This window comes from Urocampus carinirostris, chromosome 11, assembly GCF_059441175.1.
Source record: "Urocampus carinirostris isolate Australia breed hairy pipefish chromosome 11, RoL_Ucar_1.0, whole genome shotgun sequence".
Taxonomy (NCBI): Eukaryota; Metazoa; Chordata; class Actinopteri; order Syngnathiformes; family Syngnathidae; genus Urocampus; species Urocampus carinirostris.
In genome coordinates this window covers 40,076,233-40,099,495 of record NC_142359.1, presented here as the reverse complement: position 1 = coordinate 40,099,495, position 23,263 = coordinate 40,076,233, and the positions used below count along the sequence as shown (strand labels likewise).

General features: G+C 37.5%; 1 protein-coding gene across 3 annotated transcripts; it reads right to left on the bottom strand.

The window, feature by feature from the left end:
* Window positions 1–225: 225 nt before the first annotated feature.
* optn (optineurin) lies at window positions 226–21,043 on the bottom strand. 3 transcript variants are annotated; one of them, XM_088348060.1, is made up of 13 exons: window positions 20,876–21,043; window positions 17,949–18,070; window positions 17,677–17,885; window positions 16,272–16,433; window positions 14,513–14,691; window positions 11,563–11,659; window positions 10,659–10,768; window positions 10,450–10,599; window positions 10,286–10,370; window positions 4,041–4,199; window positions 2,664–2,806; window positions 770–847; window positions 226–693 (listed from the first exon to the last, which is right to left on the bottom strand). In XM_088348060.1, exons 2-13 carry the CDS (start codon window positions 18,064–18,066, stop codon window positions 687–689), a joined length of 1,497 nt encoding a protein of 498 aa, XP_088204186.1. In that variant the 5' UTR covers window positions 18,067–18,070; window positions 20,876–21,043; the 3' UTR covers window positions 226–686. The 3 variants fall into 3 exon arrangements, with proteins under 3 accessions (XP_088204186.1, XP_088204185.1, XP_088204187.1); XM_088348059.1 differs by having other exon boundaries at window positions 774–847; XM_088348061.1 differs by lacking the exon at window positions 770–847.
* Window positions 21,044–23,263: the final 2,220 nt, after the last annotated feature.

Sequence of the window (23,263 nt, the reverse complement as noted above, 5' to 3'; positions counted from 1 at the left end):
AAGACTAACTGAATATTTCTCTCTTTGGAATGTATTTTTTCCGTTGCCCACAAGTGAGGAAAACATTGGCAGGAAAAGTGTTGTTTTTTTCGTCACAAAGGCCATTGTGCTACAAATTTAGTTCCTTTGTTTTTTTGACCTCACATTTCGCTGGAAAAACAGGTTGAGGTATTATATTGTTTTGAAATGCTCTGACATACTTTCATTCATCGCAATAAAACAATGTAACCTGATTAGATTTTATTCAATGAAATTCACAGAACAATGTAGTCAACTTACATTTTGCATGAATAGTGTTCTGTTAAACGAGTTGCCAAATGTATGAGCATCTTGATATATTCTGCTTATAATATGATAACGCCATACCTGAGAAGAAAGTACCTACCCTCTAATACAAAAGCGGCAAGTATCTCACCCTGCTAGTTCTCGACATCAAACATAAAAATAGTTGATCGACCCAACAGGCTTTTGCTCACGGTCACGTTTTTAAACTTATCAAGGGAAAGTAGGTACAACCTGAGGAAGACTTTTGAGATTAAAGTGCAAATACGAGCTATACAGTAAATCACGAATAACGAAGGGTCTAATCGATGCACTCCATGACGTGGATCTGCAGGGAGTCCATATCAGGCATGCCGCTGCCGCACTTTGGACAAACCTGTTCAGGAATGTCCTGATTCTGCCAGTCAGTACCTGTAAGACACACACTGGACTTAGCAAATTGAAGGTATTTTCTCTCAAAAATAAAAAAACATGCTCAAAAACCTACATACATCTTGATACTAAAGCTGGCCCTTGTGGGTTTGGATTTTCAACATGTCGTCTTTGCATATCACTTATACTCTGCCTGAGAAAACACACAACACGAGAAAAGGTCACTACTCATCAAGGAAGCTAGCAACGGTAGACCCCAGGATATTGCATCCCTGCTTTATGACGGTTACACTTTAAAGCAGGGGTCTCAAAACCCATGAGCCGGGAGGCAATTGCAGTCCAGAGGATGATAGTATTAGGCCCTTGCCTTAATATAGAAGTTAAGGGTCAGTTTGTATGTATTTCCCACTAAATGTCGTGCTACCGAAAATGAGTATTAAAAGCCCAAAATAGAAGTAGACAAAAGAAGAAAAGACGGAGACTCAAAGTGACCAAAACACACCTTGATACTTCTGAAAAGAAAATAAAAAATAAAAAAAATAAAAAAAAAAAGAAACAAAAACAAAAGTACAACTCAAAAAAAAGGAAAATTTAAATTTACAAAAGAAAAATAAATGAAAAAAAGAGAAAATTGATTGTTTTTAGTTTCTGTCGTATAGTATTTCTCTAACTTGTTTTTCTTTGTTTCCTTTCTTATTTTTTTCTCCATTTTTCTTTTTTGCTTTCTTTGTCCCAACTTTTATCCCCATTTTTGTTTTTTGCCTCATAATTTTTATTCCCTATATTTTAATCCATCTTAAAAAATATTTCCCTTACTTTTTGTCTTTCTTTGTAAAAGGCTGGGTAAAGAATGGAAGACAGAGGATACATTTTGCTCACTTTCAGTCTCCATAGTTTGTAGTCTTCCTTGGACTCATTTTTTGGTTGCCCTACACATTACAGCAACATCTAGTAGACAAATATAAAACACTGTCCCTTTATGAACAGCGGAATGTTTTTATCAGTGTCGTTTTTGTAGAAAACCCCATTTGTCCCAACCTTACCCAGCAGCCGCCAACTCAAATGAATCATAGACCCCTGCTTTTGGGTGTAGATAAAAAATTCTTAGCCTCACTTCACAGCATTGTCCTTGTTTAAATGACATTTACACATTATTTTATGTGCCCCAAAACTTTAAACTTTGCGGTGGTCATGTGTGTGACAAGTGATGTATCTAGAATTCTTGTCTGCTATTGGTTCATGTCATAGAAAAATGCTGGTCTGCTATTGTTTTGCCTCATGGCATCATAAAATTGCAGACATGATATTAGCTGAACTACATCCAACAATGCCTTTATTCTTCTTCATTCAGTTATGTTTTGTAAGGACTGGCAGTAAGGGATACCATACTGCATTTCTGTACTGTATTTTATTTGCTATGGGTTAAAGCCTAGCAGTGAAGTTAAAGGGAGAAGCAAAAACAGGACAACCATGGAAACGAGGCCTGTGCTTATCAACAATAATGAAGAAGGCACAAGCATTGCTACCCTCGCTAAGTTGCCTGGCCGCAACCAATCAACGATTGAGACTCTTATAAAGAATACGTTTTTAAATCAAGGAAATCTTCTCAAAGCATGACAATGCATGTGAGTCGATATTCGCAAATCGGTTTTATTTTTGAATACGGCATTTCCCCCCTCAGCATCCACCTGCTACTCCACTCTACCAGCTCAAGTAACATCACAACTAAGGTAAATATATATTTTTTTCTTTACATGGATATTAAATATATATGTCATTTAATCAAATACTTGTATATTACACAAAGGTATAATAGTACTTATTAATATAATAAAATAGTGTGTAGTCACTGCAGTGCATTAATCTTGGGTATTGTGACTTCAGAGCTAATTACACTAGGTTCCTATCCCCTGCTGTAAAGCAAATTCACTTAGTAATCCCCATCTAAGAATGGTTCTAATTAATCTGAAAAATTCTGGTGTGGTTTTTAAGTTCTTGGTCTTACTGACCGGCTTATAGAGTTCATCTGCTCCTGCAGATGGTTGTTTTGCATCCTCACATACTCCAACTGAATAGCCAAACGCTCCCTCTCCTCGTGCAGCTTCTCCCTCGCCGCACGCTCTGCGTAGAAATCAGAGCAGTAGACTTCGGCCTGTATAGAGGGGCAAACATCAGATAAAAAAGGTGAAGCTGTGAGGTAAAGCTGTTGTATTATGCTCAAATATCAGATCTTTTGTGCTTATTAATCTTCTTCAACGAACCAACGAGTCATTTAAAATATTAAATTGATAATGTGAAGATAAGCAGTTCCTCATAAGAAGAAATAAACATTGTCATGACTTTTAAGTGAAATTGCTATATTTGGATGTTTTAAACAAAATCTAATTATTTGGGAGAGGACTTTTTGATGTATCAAAAGGACAAGTACAATAAATCCATTTGAATTTACCGTTTTCAGTGAGACAGACATACAGAGTGTTTCAAAAATGTTATATCCTTTTCAGATGTAGATTTAACACAAAGTACACGAGTAAGACAAATTGAATACAAAAGTATTAATGTTAAAGATCATACGATTTATTCTTACAAATCTGAAAGATAAATTCAAAAGCATGTTGAATATGTGAAAGATTCACATCCTGAGACACATCATACGACAAGTCAGTAATCCAGCACCTACCAAACATGCTGAATGATATACTGGGTAACAGTCCCCTTTTTATATAGAAATTATCTGCTTGTGAATTAGTACAGGGAAATGCATATATTTAATTAAATGATTAATTATTCATGTTTAAAGGATATCAATTCTTTAAAACACCCTGTAGTATTGCAAGACACATGCTAACATGTATGGCAAGGGGTGTCCAAACCTTTCAGAAAGCGGGCCAGATTTGGTAAGCTGAAAATGTGTGAGGGTCGACTATCTAGCCTGGCATTCTTTGAACAGTCTAATAAATTCACACTCCATGAAAGGTTTGCAGTGTTTGGCGATCAGCGTCACAAACTCCTAACTCGCCTTTGTAGCATTTCCATTTGACTTTCAGAAAGGGTTTTCTTCTTGCCACTCATCCATAAAAAGGCAGATTTATCAGAGTACAACTCATAGTTCTTTCATGCCCAGATTGTCAGCAGCCCTCACTGTCAACTTTGCTTTTTTATTTAGCCTACCCATTTCGACATGGCGAAATGGGAGGGCATACTATACTGCGGTCAACATTACTGGCAGGCCACATATTATTAATTTTATGACAAAGGCCGCGGGCCAGTAAAAATTTGATCATGGGTCATATAACTAGCCCCAAGGACTTTGAAAATGTCTGTTTGAACAAAACAAAGAAAATAAACACACATGCACATCGCGGAGACAGCTGTTGAAGACTGACCTGTGCCTTCAGGACAGAGATGGTCTCCATCTCCTTATCCTTTATGAAGATCTTTTGCTTCAAGCTGTCGATGTTCTCCTGCTTGGCGACTAGGGCCTCCTCTGCAGCATTGAGCTGGCCTTGGACATCATCCAGTACCTCCCTTTCCACCAGTTTTGCCTGCAGTAGCGTGGTGAGTGACAAGCCACAAAGACATCCATCACTTTTCTTTAGGACATTTTTTTATTAAAGCAGAGGTCGGGAACCTATGGCTTGCGAGCCATATATGGCTCTTTTCTGTCTCAGAGACTAAATTGAGGACATGCAAATTTTCTTTGTTGTTCCACTTTAAGCGTTAGCGAAGCCAATTGTAATGTAAGCTAGTGTTTTTCAACCTTTTCTGAGCCAATGCACATTTTTTCAACGTAAAATTCCCGCGGGACACCACCAGTTTGTGCTGCATCTCTGGTAAAAGTAAATCCAGATAAAAGGTAGCTATTGCTAGTGCGCACAGGCACACAAATTGTATAATTACCCATAGCACAGTACGACAGTAAATTACTGTGTCGTGGCACACTGGTGGTCAACTAGAATTTACAGTCAGGGTGTCACACCAACAGACCCTGTTTTGGCTGTACATCGCCAATCTTTAATATTGGAGCTCATTAAACAATCTATGTTCATTTTCGAGACACTTTATGAAAACTCACGGAACAACCTGCAAACGCTAACAAACCACCCAGAGCTATTTGATTGGGTGAGCGGTAGGTATGTGCGGAGCTATGCAATCAGCGCACGCTCCCCTCTTTCTTAAATGAGTTCATCGTGCCGAAGGTAAATATGTCGGTATCCTCGTTTGCAGTATTTTGTGACATGTTTACAAAATAACTTTGTTCCCACCTTGGAACTATTATTTGGGACAAAAATGAGTCAACACTCTTAAGTAACTGGGGGAGGGCGACACATTTTAAGTGGTATACTTATATTGATTTTGACACTGGCTATGGTATCATTTCATAGATTTCAACAAATTTTCAAATTGAAATTAAAACAAAGTGCACTGAAGATTTAGCTTTTGTCTGAAGAGCAGGGTTGGCGGTTTTGTGGAACTTTGTCTTAAAATATATTGTGTGCTTCGCTCTCGCTCTCTCTCACCCAGAAAAAAAATATATATATATTTTATGCCGCTCAGGGTGAAAAAGCTTCCCGACCCTGTATGAGAGTCACACTTATATTGGCGAGAATCTAAGCTGAGCTACAGAAAGACTTAATCTGGCAGAATTGGTTCCCATATGGAAATGCATGCATTAAATTAGCACCTGGCATGTAATGTTTCATTTAAATACACATTGTTTGTCGACTCCTATTTGATTCCGCATTTCCCACACTACCAGATTATAAGGCGGACCCACCAAAAAAAACGTTCTTTTGTCATGTCTTTTCATACAAAAGGTATACCGGACTATGAGGTGCATGAAATTGAGATACAATAAGAGCTACTGTGTATATTTGTGTACAACCGTTGATCTCCTTAGACACTTGCGGTATATTTTAGTGCAATGATTGTTTAGTCAATAAGTGTCCCGGATCAAAATTCCAATAAAACTTTGGAACAGATGATATAAGAAAATAAGTTATTATTTTATTATCACACTTACTTTTACCTAAATTGATAGAAACACTGATTTGAATAATGCATTTTGTTCTGCATTGTGATAGTTTATCCATTGTCCCTTGTCTAAGAGTGAGTGTGATTTGAGCAGAAGATTCGCACCAAATATGATGCTGAAATGACGACAAGACGCAGCACCAACCTATAATGGAGAAGGTATCGGGAGAGACGGCGAAAGAGGCCAGGCGAGGCGGCGAAGACCAGAGCAGTGTAGTGGATAGGGGGCTTAACAGGTCTGTGGAAGGGTTCCCAATACATACTAGGGCAGGGGTAGGGAACCTATGGCTCGGGAGCCATATATGGCTCTTTTCATGAGTACATATGGCTCCGAAATAAAATGTAACTATTGCACATCTCTCTGTGGCGTTCCAAAGTCAAGTGATATCATCCTGATTTTGGTCCATATAAAGCCGAAGCAACTTAACGCAGAAGTTCGATAAGAAACCATTTAAACTGATAAATAAAAATGCTGGCATTTGACTTTGATTGGGTGAGCAGTACAGGTGGGCGGATCCCTGTACACAGCGCAAGGCACTTCCTTCTCTCCCACTAAGGGCAGTCTACACCGAAAGTGAATATGTCGATATACTTATCGTTTGCAGTAATTTGTGACATTTTTACAATAGAGCTTTGCATGCACATTATTTTGAAACCGTTATTAAGGACAAATTTCAGGGAAAAAAATTGCCTCAACACTCTTAACTGAAGGTGGAAGACAAATTGTAAATGGCATATTTGAAATGGAATGAGCTGCATTTATATGGCGCTTTTAAAGTCAAGACTTTACAGTGTGCTTCATATTTCCCAATAGCGGCCGTGCAGCCATGTAAGACGCTAACCTGCTTATTGGGGGTATTTAGGGGTTCAGTGTCTTACCCAAGGACACTTCGAAATGTAACACGGAGGAGCCGGGATTCGAACTGCGATCTCTTGATCCCAAGACGAGCGCTCTACCTCCTGAGCCACTGCCGCCCTATTTACATTGGTTTGGGATACAGGATTTGGCATTATTATAATTTCATAAAATCATCAAATGACACACAGTGAAATAAAATGTGCTGAAGAATTAGCTTTTGTCTAGAGAGTGTGTTTGGCAGTTTTTTCAATTTTGTCTGAAAATATATGATGTGGCTCTCTCAACTTATTTTTAAAACATTTTTTGCTTTTATGGGTCTTTGGGTCAAAAAGGTTCCCGACCCCTGTACTAGGGCATCAAAAACTCATTTCCCTCAATAAAATGAAATTAATAAAAATATATTCTTTATACAGTTATTTACTTGTATTTCTCTGTTAGAACACTTCTATAATTAAAATTACAGTGGAACCTCGGTTTTCGAACGCCTCTCAGTTCGAACAAATCGGTTCTCGACCAAAAATTGAGAAATTCTTGCTTCGCTTTTCGTTCAAAAAAAAAACGGAGTCCGAACGCCGGTACGCTAGGGGGCAACGCTGAGCGGCGTACGAGTGTAGATTGCCCCCACCCCTCGTGAAGAACTGTTGTCACGGCAATGCGCACTCCTTTTCTGTTTTTGTTTTTCAGTTCTAAATATTTTAAACATATCACTCTCCTCAGGTGTAGTTCCAGCTGCTTTTAAGTCCGCCGTCATTAAACCCACACTGAAACGACCCAACCTTAATCCGGATAACTTATGTAATTATAGACCTGTGTCAAACCTACCGTTTCTTTCTAAAATACTTGAAAAAGTAGTGGCACAGCAGCTGAATGATTTCATGTCCGAGAACAATCTCTTTGAATCAATGCAATCAGGATTCAGGGCTAACCACTCTACTGAGACAGCTCTGATTAAGGTAACCAATGATCTCCTACGGGCAATGGACTCGGGCGCATCATCACTTTTGCTGCTGCTGGACCTAAGTGCTGCATTTGACACAGTGGACCATAATATCTTGCTAGAACAGTGGGAAAAATGGATTGGTCTCTCAGGAAACGTCCTATTATGGTTCAGATCCTACCTCTCAGATAGGACACACTGCGTTAAATATGGCGAATTGACATCAGAGCCATTTAGTGTTACTTGTGGTGTTCCGCAGGGTTCAGTGCTTGGCCCCCTTCTCTTCAGCATTTATATGCTTCCACTAGGTGATATTATTCGCAAGTATGATATCAGTTTCCATTGCTACGCAGATGACACTCAACTCTATCTCCCGATGGAGGAATCTGCCACACTAAACTGTGGAAATTTGGAGGCCTGCCTCACTGAGATAAAAGAGTGGATGTCATTCAATTTCCTGCGTCTTAACTCTGAAAAGACTGAAATGTTAGTTATTGGTCCATCTAAGTCCCGTGACTTATTCTCTAAAACCGCTGTGAACATAGACAATTGCCACATCACACAGAGCGACTCACTTAAAAATTTAGGTGTCATTTTCGACCCTGATCTGTCCTTTCAAACACATGTGAAGAAAATTACTAGAACCGCTTTCTTCCATCTCCGTAACATTGCTAAAATTCGTCCTGTACTTTCTCAGTCGGATGCGGAAATCATAATTCACGCGTTTGTTACCTCCCGTCTCGACTACTGTAATGCACTACTTTCCGGTCTTCCGATGACCAGACTCAAGAGTCTTCAGCTGGTACAAAATGCTGCAGCGAGGCTTTTAACAAGGACAAAAAAGTACGATCACATCACCCCAATTCTGGCTGACCTGCATTGGCTCCCTGTTAGCCTAAGATGCGATTTTAAGGTTCTCCTGTTACTATACAAAATCATACATGGACTTTCCCCCTCATATCTTTCAGATCTGATTTCCCCCTATGTCCCGGCCCGAAGCCTTCGTTCCGAGAGCGCCGGTCTCCTGGTGATCCCAAGAGCCAAGAAGTGTTCCGCTGGTTCGAGAGCGTTCTCCATCCGGGCACCGGTGTTGTGGAATGCTCTTCCCCCTGAGATCCGATCGGCAACCTCAGTGGAAATGTTTAAATCTAAGCTCAAAACTCACTTCTACTCTATAGCATACGAATAACCTAAACTTCTTATATGTAATAACTTGTGAAGCCCTTAGAGACTATTTGTGATTAAGGGCTATACAAATAAAAATGACTTGACTTGACTTGAAAAGCGGTGAAGGGAGTGTTTTAACCCCTAATTATGCCTTGGAAGAAGGTTGGTGCAAGCAGCAAAGTTGCTACAGGTGAAAAAAGAGGAGTAGTGCGTACAACTATTGCATTTAAGAAATAAATAATAGCAAAATATGAAGAAGGTGTGCGAGTTTCCGATCTTGTTATACATACAGCATGGCTTCTGCCGACCGGTAAGAAATCCTATTCATAATTATTTTCTTTATCCTTTAACCGCTCACCACTTGTTGTGGAGACCTGGGTGCTAAATGATGTGTAAACGACTTGATTTTTTTATTTTTACACGTTCATGTAAGCGTTATCTTTCGTACGGAAGATTACGCTAACGCGAACATACGATTAGCCTGGGTTAGCTTTACGTTAAATATTCAAGATAAACATTCAGGGTGTTGGAACGGATTAAAACAATTTTACATTACTTTTAATGGGAAAAAACGGCTTTGGTGATCGTACAAATCGGTTTTCGTACAAAGAAATTGAACGGATTATGGTCGAGAACCGAGGTTCCACTGTAATTAACCATCATGTCTTTATGAGTTGTCAAACCAACAAAATCAGCAAGGGATCAAATACTTTTTATTCTCAATGCATATAGTAAAGCTGAAATGACTGTTTGATTTCCAACGTCTATTTTTAGAACATGATTTCTTTAGAGCAGGGGTGTCAAACTCATTTTATATGGGGGGGCACACATGCTGAAAAAAATCTCACGTGGGCCAGACTAGTAGATTAAAGAGAAAAAGAGAAAGAAACAGAGGAGGGAAAAAGATAGAAGGAAAGAGAGATCAGATGAGAAAGAGGACAGGGGAGACAAAGAAAGAGAGAGAGGTAAAGAGAGAGAGAAAGGGAGAAAGAGAGAAATAGAGAAAGCACAATGGAGAGAAAATGAGAAAAAAGGAGAGAGAAAAAAGAGATGAAAAACGACTAGAGAGAAAGAAATATAAAAAGAAAGTGAGAAAGAGAGAAACAACAGGAGCGAAAGAGAGAAAAGTAACTAGAGAAAGAGAGACAAAGAGAGTGTGTTATTGCGGAAGATCATGAAAAAGTGAGAAAAAAAGGAGAGCAGGAGAGCAAATAGAAGGGAAGGAGAGAGAGAGAGAGAGAAACATTGAAAAATGAGGAAAAAAAGAGACAGACTGGGGGAGAGGAAGAAAATGAGTAAAAACGAAAAAGAAATAACGTTGCAAAATGCTAAAAAAGAGAAAGGGAGAGAAAGAGAAAATAAAGAGAAAAAAAGAGAGAGAAAGAAATACAGCCGCAGTTGCCTTGTGAGTGGCGCCTAGCTTTGGCGAAATCAAGTGGATATATTTAAAACTGCAGCTCGTTTTTCTCTCGTACTTCTTTTTGAAATGTCTTGCGGGCTGGATTAAAACCCTTGGCGGGCCTGACCTTGCCTGCGGGCTGCTAGTTTATCACCTGTGCTTTAGAGAGAAGCGTCTGCATGTCTGAGAGTTTTGATGATTTGGAGAAGGGACATTCTTTCCATTCGCACATTACCTCTCTCCTCTTCATCTCATCTTGAAGCTCATTGTAGTCGTCAAACAATTTTGTGTAGGTGTCCTTCAGCTGGGCTAAGTTGTTTCTGAGTGGAATAGATCATTAAGTTTGTTAAATGCGAACAACAGTGCCGCTATCCTTTTTGTGAATATGCGCGGGCCTACCTCTCCTCCCCAGCTCTCCTCTGCGCTAATAAACTCTGCGCCTGCATGCTGTCCAGTTGCAGCTTGAGACGTTGGTTGTCCGCCTTCACCGCCTGCGTGTCGGCCAGTTGGGCCTTCAAGACGGCAACGTCATTCTCCAGCTCGCGACATCTGCGAGAGTAGATTTCAAGCGCTCGCCAACACGGGAGTTATTAAACGGGCAAACAAACCGGTCCTGCAGGTTCCTCTTCATGCCTTCCGCTTCGTCCAGCTTGCTCTGGGCCTGCTGCAGATCTTTAAACACGGACATCATCTGGGATTTGATATACCTGGATGCAACCTGAAAAGAGAGGCAAACATTTCGGTGACTTAAAGCAATACCCAAATTCTAAAACATACAAAATATGAGAAAAATGTACGTGTTGTTTTTATAATATGTATGTATATATGTCATTTGTATATTCCAATTATTTTCTGAGACAATGCATTTAAGACAACCTGTCTTGTCATTGAACTCATGAGCTGTGAGTCATGTGAAGCACCTTAGAAAGCAGGTCACCAAATTTGTTCACATGTTACTTAGTCAAAAAGGTTTTGAGTGTTTTAAGAAAAGTTTTGGTAGTTTTTGGGGAGGATGCCTAGGCGTTGTATCACAGGTGGATGCTGTATTGGTACAATAAATGGCGAGCAGCCAAAACGGGGCGAACTGGCAAAAAAAAATACGCAGGTTTTGATGATTAAAGCACTCAACTCGGTCAAAACAGTCAGAAGTCCCCGAGCAACACAGTAAGCAAAGTTAAAATTACTCAAAGAAAAAATGAGCGCTATGTACTGATTATTAAAATCGCCATTTGTTTTTCAACGAGAGGCGCCATTGTTTTGGTTCTCGTTGTCATCCGGCGACGTCAAAGCCTTTGGGCATATGAGGTCAAACTGTCTAGATCCATGGCTCATGGAATATTTTGAAACATATGTGCATGATTGGGGGGGGGGGGGGGGGGATGAGACACTACACGTTCTGTGCCTAATTTTAAAAAAAGGTATTTTATAATTCCTTTGAAATGAGTGTTTTCTAAACCAGTGGGAGTTTGCTCAAGCTCACACATGCACACTTTACAGTAAATAAATACATACTTGGTCATTCTCTGAAGTGTTTGTGCTCTCTCCTGGCATGCTGGTTTGCGTTGTTGCGGTAACATGAGGTGCCCGTTTTTCCTCCATTGTACTTATTCTGTTCGAAATTTTAAAAAAAAAGGTTACAAGTTTTGAGGACACTTGCTGCTTGGATACTAAACATTAAGTCAAGTCAAGTCATGTTTATTTGTAAAGCCCTTCATCACAGAGAGTCTCAAAGGGCGGCACAGACCACAGATTATTGCAAACCACAGACTATTATGACACCATCACCTGAACTTACATGAGGGCAAATAATACACAGATACACATATATTGTCAACATAAAATATAGGTTATTCATATGCTATAGAATAAAAGTGTATTTTAAGCTTAGATTTAAATATTGGTGCTGACTTTAGTAACTATGGAAGAGTGTCTAGAAGTTTGTCTTTCAGGATTTATGGCTAATTCTTAAACAGAATACCTATATTATTCATGTGTATGAAGCAGTCCTTATGGGTACCATTAGTATGCTATTTTTTGTCATGATCTTAATTCATGTAAACACATTAAAACTGTTATCATGAGAACAAATACAAATCTTAGCAGGGTTTTTACATTATAATTTGCAAAAGATAACTACAGTAATGTTATTTTTCTGAAAAACAAAGGCTTGTTAATGCTATATCCTTCCAATTTCTTTTAAATTTAAAAATATATTGCACGTAAAATAACCTTTTAGCTATTAGGTCATTTCACGTGGTCTCATTAACTGCCATTGACGTCTAAATCTAACGAGAGCAGTGAATAATGAAAGCCAAAACGTCTAAAGGTGTCAGTTTTCAGTCAATGCCTTTTTGTATGTTTACTCAAGCCAACCCCAAAACATTTTGATTATTTTCTATTGTATGTGTGCCTTAAATTCTAAACACAGCATTTTTATTTTATTTATTTTGGATTGTAAATAAAGCAGACAGTTCCAATTTATTTAACCACAGGAGGGAGCATCGATTGTAATAGTTAAGGGACATCACAGATACTCAGGTAAGCACAAATTATTGCTCAACTTCAAAAAGCGTGATTGATTGTCAGCTGAGCAACTGGATGTAACAAAATGGCTACCACTTTATATGAATGAAAATAGGCAGGTCTTTCAAATTAACTCATATTCAACAAAAATAACAATCTTTCCCATTGTGCTCTATACAGGGTTCGTACACCCTTTTAATTGCCAAATTCAAGCACTTTTCAAGCACCTCCAAAGTCATTTGTTCCAGTGTTGCCATTATCTTCAAAGGAAGAAATCCACCATTGTGCTGTTTTGAGCTATTCATACCCTTGATCACTATGTCAAATAAATGCAAATTACTCAACCAACAAGTATTTAACAAATGCACGTTTATGTGTAATCTATGTATTACTGCTTATTATTTAAATGTATATCTCATCTTATCTCATCTCTTTAGCTGTACCGCTTATCCTTATTAGGGTCGCGGGGGACTGGAGCCCATCCCAGCCATCTCTGGGCAGTGGGCAGGGGACACCCTGAACTGGTTGCCAGCCAATCGCAGGGACCAGCTCACTCGCTCAGTCATACCTAGGGACAATTTGGACCAACCAATTCACCTGAAATGCATGTCTTTGGAATGTGGGAGGAAACCGGAGTGCCCGGAAGGAAAACCCACGCAAGCACGGGGAAAACATACAAACTCCGCACAGTAAGGCCGGTAGCTGGATTTGAACCCACGCAGGAAGTTCCCACGACCTCAGAACTGTGCCGCACACGCGCTAACCACTGCGCCGCCGTGCTGCCCTTTAATTTACATTTATACTTTTTTTTAATGTGTGAAATGTTTTTACTACTTGGGTCGCTAAATAATAGTAAATAGTAAAGCTGGGATCTTAAACTCAATTGAGTTGGGGGCCGCAGAAGCCAGGGTCCAGATAAAGTTGGGCCGAATGGGGTTTTCCACAGAAACAATGTTGATAAAAAAACACTCTGTTGTTAAAGGGACAGTGTTTATAATGTGTCCACTGTAATGTGTTGTGAAACCAAAAAATGAGTCCAAGAAAAACTACTAACTATAGATACTGAAAGTGAGCGAAAAGCACTTTGTCTTCCAATTTTTACCCAGCCTTTCTCAAAGACAAAAAAAAAGGAAAATTATTTTTTAAGGAGGATTAAGAAATAGCAAAGAAGAAATGAGGCAAAAAAGCCGAGAATAGAAAGAAAAGTAGTGGAAAGTAAGCAAAAAAAAGAAAATAGAGAAAAGGAATGAAAATGGGAAAGAAAGAAAAGAAATGAATTAAAAGAATAAAGAAAATAAGTTGAAAATGATTGTTTTCTCTATTTGATTTTTCCCTTTTTTTCTTGAGTTTTACTTTCTTTTTCATGTTTCTTTTTCTGCCCTTATTTTCTTTTCTATTTTTATTTGTTTTCTCTTCTATTTTTTATTTTCTTATTTCTCTTTTTTCAAAAGTAATAAGGTTCATTTTAGTCACTTTGAGTCCCCGTATTTTTTCTCCTTCTGTGGTGCTTTTAGCGCTCATTTTCGGTGGCACGACAGAATACGGCGACATCTAGTGGAAAGCTAATACACACTGTCCCTTTAATTCTCAAAGTAAACTATCCTCCTGGAGGGTTGCAATTGGCTCCCGGGGCACAAATATGAGACCCCTACTTTGAAGAGACATTTGAAATTGCCTGGATTTGGCTGGTCACTTTAGAAAAAGAAAATGAAAATTACTGTCACCGATTAAACAGCGCAATATTTTCATTCAATACATTCGAGAAATGTTATTACTTTCTTCTCGATTTTGGGTCGCGTCTGGTATTTATGCTGGGATGGTTCCCCAAGTCGGACCAGTTGAGAAGCACTGTTCTATGGAAAATCCTGCATAATAATTTGAATGCCCGGTTTATGCATGTCTTGCACAACATGATATCAATTTCTGCATTGCGCCTTACACGCCAATGGTCGTCTGCAGCTTGGCCTGCAGCTGCTCGGCACGATAGGTCTCGTTCCTGAGGGAGTGCAGCAAGCGGCTGACGGTCACCTCCTCGCTGTCCAGACGGGACAACACCACGCCCGCGGAGGGACATTTCTCACTGTCGCCCGCGGCCTCAATGCAGCAGTCGCCCTTGTCCTGAAAAAACACATGCCTTACTTGAAAAATATGGCCCAACTAAAATGGAAATTTGAACCGTCAGTGTACCATTAATCACTTAAGTTTAAAGGTGGGGTGTGTAATTTGAGGTGTCCTTCAAAAGTTTAAGATTAAATATATTCTCCACCAGGTGTGTGTTAACAATGCCCAACAAAGGCTTTGTACAATTCTTTCATTGCCAAATTCAAGCACTCTTCAAGGACTTTCAAGGCTATTTTTTTCCAAATTTTCTCATACCTTTAAAGTAAGAAATTCAGCGCCAATCGAAAGAACTTTTTTGTTGTTGTTTTTTACTTTGGTGACTAAAGTAAAGTCGCTAACTTGCTACTAGTACACACTTTGTTCTATTTTGCGCTGTTTCTATCTATGGTCTACGATCTTTTTGGGTCAATAGGCTGCTATAAACTGACATGAACTCTACCAATCTGCCTCAACAATGCATGTGCAGCTTGACTACGTCACAATTGTTAACAAAAATGGAAAGGGCTCTGTAGGTGTTGGGTAATAATTAAGTTGAACACTGAAGACATAAAACAAGAAATAAGTACGGGATGTATAAAAAGCTGAAAAATTAGCCAAATTTGGACTCATTTTATTGATATTGATTGCTCAAAAGCAGAGTGCACTGTATCTTTCAATCTTAAGAGACTGCTGATCTTTTTGCGTTTTGTTTCACTTAATTTAATTAATATTTTTTGCCTGTTTTCAGATGATCTGTGTCTGTCTGTGTGGTAAAATCGAATTGTAAATATTTTTTTGCATGCAATCATTTATAGCACAGAAAGTACTACGATTTTCAAAACTCTGGACTGACAAAAGCACCCAAAGTAAGATGTTTTTATTGCCCAGATAGTTTGACTTGCCCACATGCTAATGGGAGGTTAAAGTATTATAAGGCCATGTTTTTGTTTTCCAAATTCTGTCCACATGGTAGCGACAAAATATCATCTGAATTAAAGTGGATCGTTTTGAAATGTTTAGAATTCATCTTTATTCAATTTTTAATATGGCCAGCCAAACAAAACTGGCAAAAATATAATAATGCCGTTTATCGTCACATTACAAACATGGGTGCATAATTCACATTTTTGGGCCAAAATTGAGATTTTTGCCTAAATCAGGTTTCCAATGAAAACTGATCTATCGGCACAATTACCCAAGTTGTCCAACCAATAAAACTTTATATAACCAGTAAATAGTGCAATGTAGTAGAACGAATATCTTTTTTAAATTATAAATTGACAGTACAGAAGTTATTTGAAAAAATAAAAAAAGTATAATTTGATAGTGTAAAAGGTATTTGTAAAACAAAAAAACAAAAGAAAGTTTATTAAGTACAGCACTTTTATTTCAATGTATTATAGAGTAACAAATAAAGGTTTCTACTATTGCAGAACGTTTATGGAACCAATCAGATTATTGCCTGCATTTAAAGTCAATGGGGCATTTTTAGATATATTAAATAATAAAATTCAACAGACATCCAACAACTACTAGAATTAATTATTGCGCTTTTGTTAATGAATTCAATCATGACAAAGACATAATTTTCATCTTACCAACACGTTGATGATCTCAATGAAGCTGTCCTCATGGGAGTGCTGCTCAGCCTTCAGCTGCAACTCAGAGTTTAGGGCCACCAGGTCGTTCTTCTCTGCTTGCAGTCGGCTCACCTGAGCACGCAAAGCATCTATTTCGCTCTTATGACTTGAGGCTGCTGCCTGGAATAGACATTAAAAATAGGGCTGCAATGATTAGTCGACGCCGTAGACCAAAATCAATCCTAGAAATAGCTGCGAGTGAATTCCATTGTCGCCCGACACGTTTTTCCAACAGTGAGGCATCTTACATGTTTATAATCTCTGATGGGAGTTGCACATGCAATAAAGCGTCTCAGTCTCAAGCAGAAGCAAACAGAAATAACACCGTCAACATCAAGTGTGCGTATCAGAACTTTTAAAATTTAAGGGAATTTTAGCCTCGATACAGCGAAAAGAAAAGGCTATTGGAAATTTTGCAAAACAGACATTTATTTAGATAGAAAGCAAGTCAAACAGTTGAACAAAACAGAATCTCACTCACCTCGGTCGAATTCAAGTAACATTGGAACCGTTACTTTTTTGATGCCATGCATAAGTCAAATTATATGCATATGTTTTACTACAAAAGTGACCTTGAATATCATGCAAGACTGTGCCTAAAAATGTATTTGAAATTAATTAAATGCATGCAGTCCGAAGAAGAGAGTCACCATTTATCCTCTTTCTGCAAGTGGCAGCCATGCAGCCCGCGACATTATCGATACGACAAACGTCAGTTGTTAAAACAGTTTGATTTCAAACTTTTGAGAATTGTTAAGTTCTTTTGTTTTAGATTTTGCAGTTGACGGCTAAATGTACTTAACAAAATGCACTTAATATTGGTTTTATTTACTGTTCTACTGCTGCGTATGAGCATTTTTTGGTTTAAAGGAATAAAAAATGTTTACTTATTTTCTAATTCATTATTCATTTGTCCGGCCCAAAAAAATGAAGGTTTATTTATGGATTTCTGTTTCTACTGACCACACACTGTGCTTAATTGGTTTTAGATAAGGCATTCTTATTAAATCTTTGTACAAATCCACAATATGTTCAATAAAAGATGCATTTTTCATTGTACCCATTTGTGTATTTATTATCATTTGCCACTCAATTCCATCAGCTTCATTCTAAATTAAATAAAAAATGAATAATTATCCAATTATTTGACTAATCGTTTCAATAATTAGTGACTGATCAACTATTAAAATAGTCGTGAGTTACGGTCCCTGATTAAAAATGGGATCACAACGTTCACGTTTTTGATAAGATAAGATTGTTTTAGTGGAGTGTATGCTAAAAATAAGTTATGTCAAAATGAGAAAGGAAATAAACTCTGGTGTACATCCATATATAAAACGAGAATTTCCTGTAGGTCACTCACTCGTGTAAGATCCAAACAACTAGCTGATGTTGACACCTCTGCCAGTTTCTCACTCAATTCCTGGTTTTCAAGCACCAGGGCCTCCATTCGAACCCTGGCCTCCCCGAGCCTCGTCTCTAGAAAGACTCGCTCTTCCCGCTGTCTATCGCGCCACAAAGACAGATCTTCAAAACGCTCTTTCATCGTCAGGTTGGTCTGGCGCAGAGCCTCTGAAAGAAGGTGAAGTTCACAGTTTATCGATAATAACACTTACAATTGTGACTTCCTCTCACCTTTCAGGTTTTGATTTTCAAGAATAAGAATATTCATTTGCTGCAATGTCTCCTCCGGCGTTATTACTCCGGTGGAGTGATTTATTTCCCCGTTCATCATGGGACCACCTGATGCCATGAGGCTTGGAGGAAAAATAAAATATTGTAACTATTTCAATATCACAAAAACAGTACAGTTAAGCCTCACTAAATGTTGTTCAATTTTCATAGTCTTGCTACTTCTTTGATTTGCACTGTGCATCTCTATCCTTCTTTTCTATCTGTGTGCCAATAACATTGCGTTTTAATATTTGTATGTGTACGTAAATCAGCTTGTGAAATTTACTAGGGCTGCAACTAACGATAATTTTCATAATAGAAAGATCGTTTAATTATTTTTTAGATTAATCAATGAATCATATTCCATTTTTAATTTCCTCCTCTTTTTTCAAATATTGAAGTTTTGGACGGATAGAAAAATAGTGCACCAAACAACAGAATATTCTATAATATTATAATATATACCAATGGAAAAAAGTGTCTGTCAATTAACTTGACAATAAAATAATATATACAAATATATGCTATACACTTTCAAATATGAAATATACTCTTATCCAAAGATCAGTTTATATTATTACTTTTCACACTACACAAAAAGAAAAAACAATAAATTTAATTTTATTTGTAGCAATTTTTTTCATCCACAAAAAATATATCAAAAATGTGAACCCGCTTTTCAAAACTTTGTCAATAAGTGTTTTTTTAGAATTTGAATATGATAAACAACAATATGAAAATTACATATATATATATATATATATATAAAAATAAATAATATTATTCAGAATCAGCCTATTGTCATTATTAGTATTTTTCTTTTTACTTGATTTATTTATTTATTTATTTATTTTTTATTTCGCTGTACCATACGGGAGCACTTTCTGCTCCCGTATGGGGCGGCATTAGCTCATAAGGTATATCGCTCGACTTGGGATCAAGAGATCGCAGGTTCGAATCCCGGCTCCTCCGTGTTACATGTCGAAGTGTCCTTGGGTAAGACACCTAATGCCCCCATTAAGCAGGTTGGCGCCTTGCATGGCTGCACGGCCATTATTGGTGTGTGAGTGTGTGAATGGGTAAATGTGAAACACATTGTAAAGCGCTTTGGGAAGTCTTCATTGACTTGAAAAGCGCAATATAAATGCAGATCATTTCATTTCATTTTAAGAAATTGTTAACTTTGTTTCACGATAAAACAGTCAAACACTACAAAATTGAAACTTTCATGGCAATTTTGTTTGTAGTGATACAATGTTCAATAGAAAAAGACCCATGTGTGATAACTTTTTTTTAATAAACAGTCTTGCCACCCTTTGCCAGACTTAAGTGGTACTAAACCTCTCAGCGTGACAACAGAATTGTGTGCACTATTATTTGCATTGATCTAACATACTTAGTTGCTCATAAATTACATGACACAACAAATCGATTATCTAAATTAGTTGCCAGAGCTTAATATTAATAATAGTAATAATAATATTTAATAAGTTGTTGCATCTCAAAAATTTACATTTTCCAAGAGAAAATAATTTTACAAGTTCAAGTTTCTCTGAACGCATAATGTGGAAAAAAAGGTTCTGCACTTACAGTATTATTTAATTGTATAATATAAGAGAGCCCAGGGAAACCGCGTCCTCCACTCCTCGCCTTACAATGTTTTCAGTTTATGGTGTGGAATATGATGTTCTTTGTGCCCCTCATTACTGCATTCTCCCCACAATATGACATCAACAACAACTAATTTTACGTGCCCAGAAAGATAAAAAATTCCAACTTTGGAGTGTCTGGTATTGGTCCAAATCATATGGTTTGCATCACGGCATCCTAAAAATGCAGATATTTTGTTATAGGCTGAATTTCCCCCAAAAGCCTTTCTCTTTCTTCATTCAGTTCAGAATCTTGTATGATTCGTAAAGACTTTGCGAGTTGGCGATTCAATACTGTATTTTTCTACTGTATTCATTAACTATGTGCCTCCCCAAGACTAAATACAGACATATACCTCCCACGAACTCCTGAGTGGAATTGTCTATTAAATTGTTTTGAATACACAACTTTTTACTACACCTCGTATCCTGTATAACATGTAAATTAATTAAAAATATAAAGAAATATGGGACAACTTACAAAAAGAATAGTTTTATTAACTGTAACATACAAGATTACTTAAAAAGAGCTATTAAAATGCAGTCAATTTATCATCATATGCACATATATAACACATTAGTAGTATTTTCTAAAAATATTTGGTTATTTTAATGTTTTTATCTGGGCCATTGGGGGGTTCGAAAGGCACTAGCCAATTACATTTCCATCCTCCACTATACAGCAATTTCACTTTACGATTACCACTACAGAGCAGATTCATATCGTATCCTGGGGGTCCACTGTAATTGCAGAAAAAAAGTTTTTTCCTCACGTATTTTGCCTATTACAGGTAATTTTTCGAACGCAAGTTTTTTTTAGTACCACTAGCTATTAATCTAAATATTACATACTGTCCCTTTAAAAAAACTCTTTGAAGCGGCAAAATCTGTCAGCAGGTCTCATGATGACTCAGTCACGTTTCAAACAGTCCACTTGAAAATTAACGTTAAGAAAGAGTTTTTTAACCAAAAAAAGGGCTGGTGGCATAACACCGACAGTAGTGAGTGGAAGAAATTTCGTGTTTACTATGTATTATTACTAAGTTTATGAAGTAGTTAGCAATGACAAACATATTTCTGATAATAATCAAATCATAATACAGGAATAAACATAGGGTTATGTACTAATTTTACCTACTTTCTGTTTCGATTGGTAATAAACAAGGACAACCCTATAATGTTCGACACATTTAGACCAAACGTGTCGAAACAAAGCATCAAATAACAAGTCAAACTCACCTGTAGTGGAAGGCAGAAGAGAAATTCAGACAATTCTGAGACAACTAATCAGTCTTTTGGAGTTCTTCTTTTGTTGACAAATCTTGCAATGTTGCTCCTTCTATTCTGGGTTGAGTAGTTGGTCCAGAGTTGAATTGACTCAATATCCGGTTAAGACTTCACAACAAAAGAACATAAATACAAACGATATCCTTCTTAGGAGCAGCTAGAACGCCTACCGAGTTTATACTGAAGGCAACTATGTTTCATTTTCCTTTAGTTAGGTATATTTGTTAAAACGTGTTTCCGTAAAATGACATCACACTAAAAATGGCAGGTACATCGTAGATACCGCCACAGAAATGTTTGACAATGGGTTTGAAATATTTTGGAAAGACATTGTGATTGGATTATTTGACACTGATAAATTTAGATCAAAGCCAAAAGCAACCTTTGTTGTCAATCTAATTATCATTTTAGGTGAATGTTAAATTCACAGGAAAAAAAATCCTTTATTACTTTTCAATGTGAAATAGAACAATATATTTTCCATCAAGCGTTCTCTCAACCAAAAGGCTATTAGAACTAAAAATATTTGTAAATAATTTGGTATTCTATGTAACTGGTTCCCCCCTGGCATGTTTATTTTTCTTTAAAATGTTGTATTTGTTTCATTGTACAATTGGTTAAATTTTATGCAACGTTGCAATGCAATTTTTTAAATGGAGTGTGTTTGACTTTTTTCTCAATAAAGATTACAAAACAAGCCTCAGTTGTCCAGAGGCAAAAAATAACAAAAAAATGCTTACAGAACACTAGATAGGAAGTCCCTTTGGGTTGCGTGCCTTACTCGAGCCTAAGCTAGTCGGGTCAGACCATCAGAATCTTACGTTACATGTGGACGGAGCCCAAAAAAATCTTAAGGGATTGCCTGCTCATTGTGTTGCCTATGGATGCATTCAACGCCGTACCATAGTGTCCTTGAAAGCTGTAGTACCTTTCGTTGGTAAAAATCTTTTTGGCTCGATTTTTTTCATTATTTAATCTTGTTGAGAGCTTCAGTAGCTCCAGTTTCTGTTGGTGGCGTTCATTGTTTCAATGTTTTTTAGTATAAGGCTGCACCACATCACCAGACTCACTTCCCTTGATTTACAAGGTGGAAGTACAGCAAAAAAATCTTGTAAAATGTGTAGCGAATATGGGTGGGAAAATAGATTATTCTAACAAACAATTTATTGACCAATTGAATTAAATCTATCTATAGCCATATTCCCCTAATGGGAAGTGGCTAGAGTCACAAACACATTCACATTTTAACTCTTTCTGGGAGATTGATACAAAGGAGGGGATTCCTAGCCCCCTCGATCACCCAACTGATGTGTTGCAACATCTCATTAGGAGTCATTGGGTGAAGGATTCAGTGAAAGAAATGTACCTTGGCTCAAACAAGTTTGAAAAACACTGCATTAGTAAGTACATTTTGAGTGCTGCCTAAATAATTAGCTCAGATGACGCATCCCTTTCAAACTCGCACCGGCCACCCGAACATTAAGTTTTCATATTATGTCAGGGTCCCCAAACTACCTTGAGGGCCGCTAATGGCTCACGGGCTGCGAGTTTGAGACTTTTGCTGTATTTGGTCACTTCAATAAATGTCAACACTTGATGAATAACTTTCTTAAGTATGTGTTTTTTTCCTTTTTAATATATTTTTATATACATACAGCATTTTTAGTGTTTTTTTTAACCTAGACTGGCAAGTGACTACATTTTGTTACGGAAATGGTTATGTGTGCATATATGTAAGGTTAGTCATTTAACCTATCTATCTATCTATCTATCTATCTATCTATCTATCTATCTATCTATCTATCTATCTATCTATCTATCTATCTATCTATCTATCTATCTATCTATCTATCTATCTGCCTGCCTGCCTGCCTGCCTGCCTGCCTACCTACCTACCTACCTACCTACCTACCTACCTACCTACCTACCTACCTACCTACCTACCTACCTACCTACCTACCCACCTACCCACCTACCCTACCTAACATTGTTAAAAAAACTTACATAAGTTTAAAAAAAGTGATTTTAATTTGAAAATATTTTTTCTCAATGAGTTTCATGTAAATAGTCAACATTTCAATGTAGATTTCTGTAATTTGTATACTCGTTCATTAATTGTTTTTAAATAACTTGTTCGTTTTTCGTAATAAAAAATGGATTTTTATGTTCTTGTATTTCAAATTCCTTTTTTGTAAAAACACCACGTGTTAATGAGGTCAACAATAATACCCGCATGGATATCGGTCGTAAAATGAGAAAGTTATGATTTATTTTTAATGTACATACATTGTCTTAAGGGGGTCTTTGACCAAACAATATGGCCGCCACGTAGGCACGCTA

Excerpts from the sequence above, each read along its gene's own strand:
- optn (XM_088348059.1), bottom strand. The coding sequence starts at position 18,066 with ATGGCATCAGGTGGTCCCATGATGAACGGGGAAATAAATCACTCCACC. Across the intron at positions 11,660-14,512 it reads CTGCAGACGACCATTGGCGT|AATAAGTACAATGGAGGAAA; the intron begins GTAAGGCGCAAT and ends AATTTCGAACAG. Across the intron at positions 10,371-10,449 it reads AGGAGAGCTGGGGAGGAGAG|AAACAACTTAGCCCAGCTGA; the intron begins GTAGGCCCGCGC and ends TATTCCACTCAG.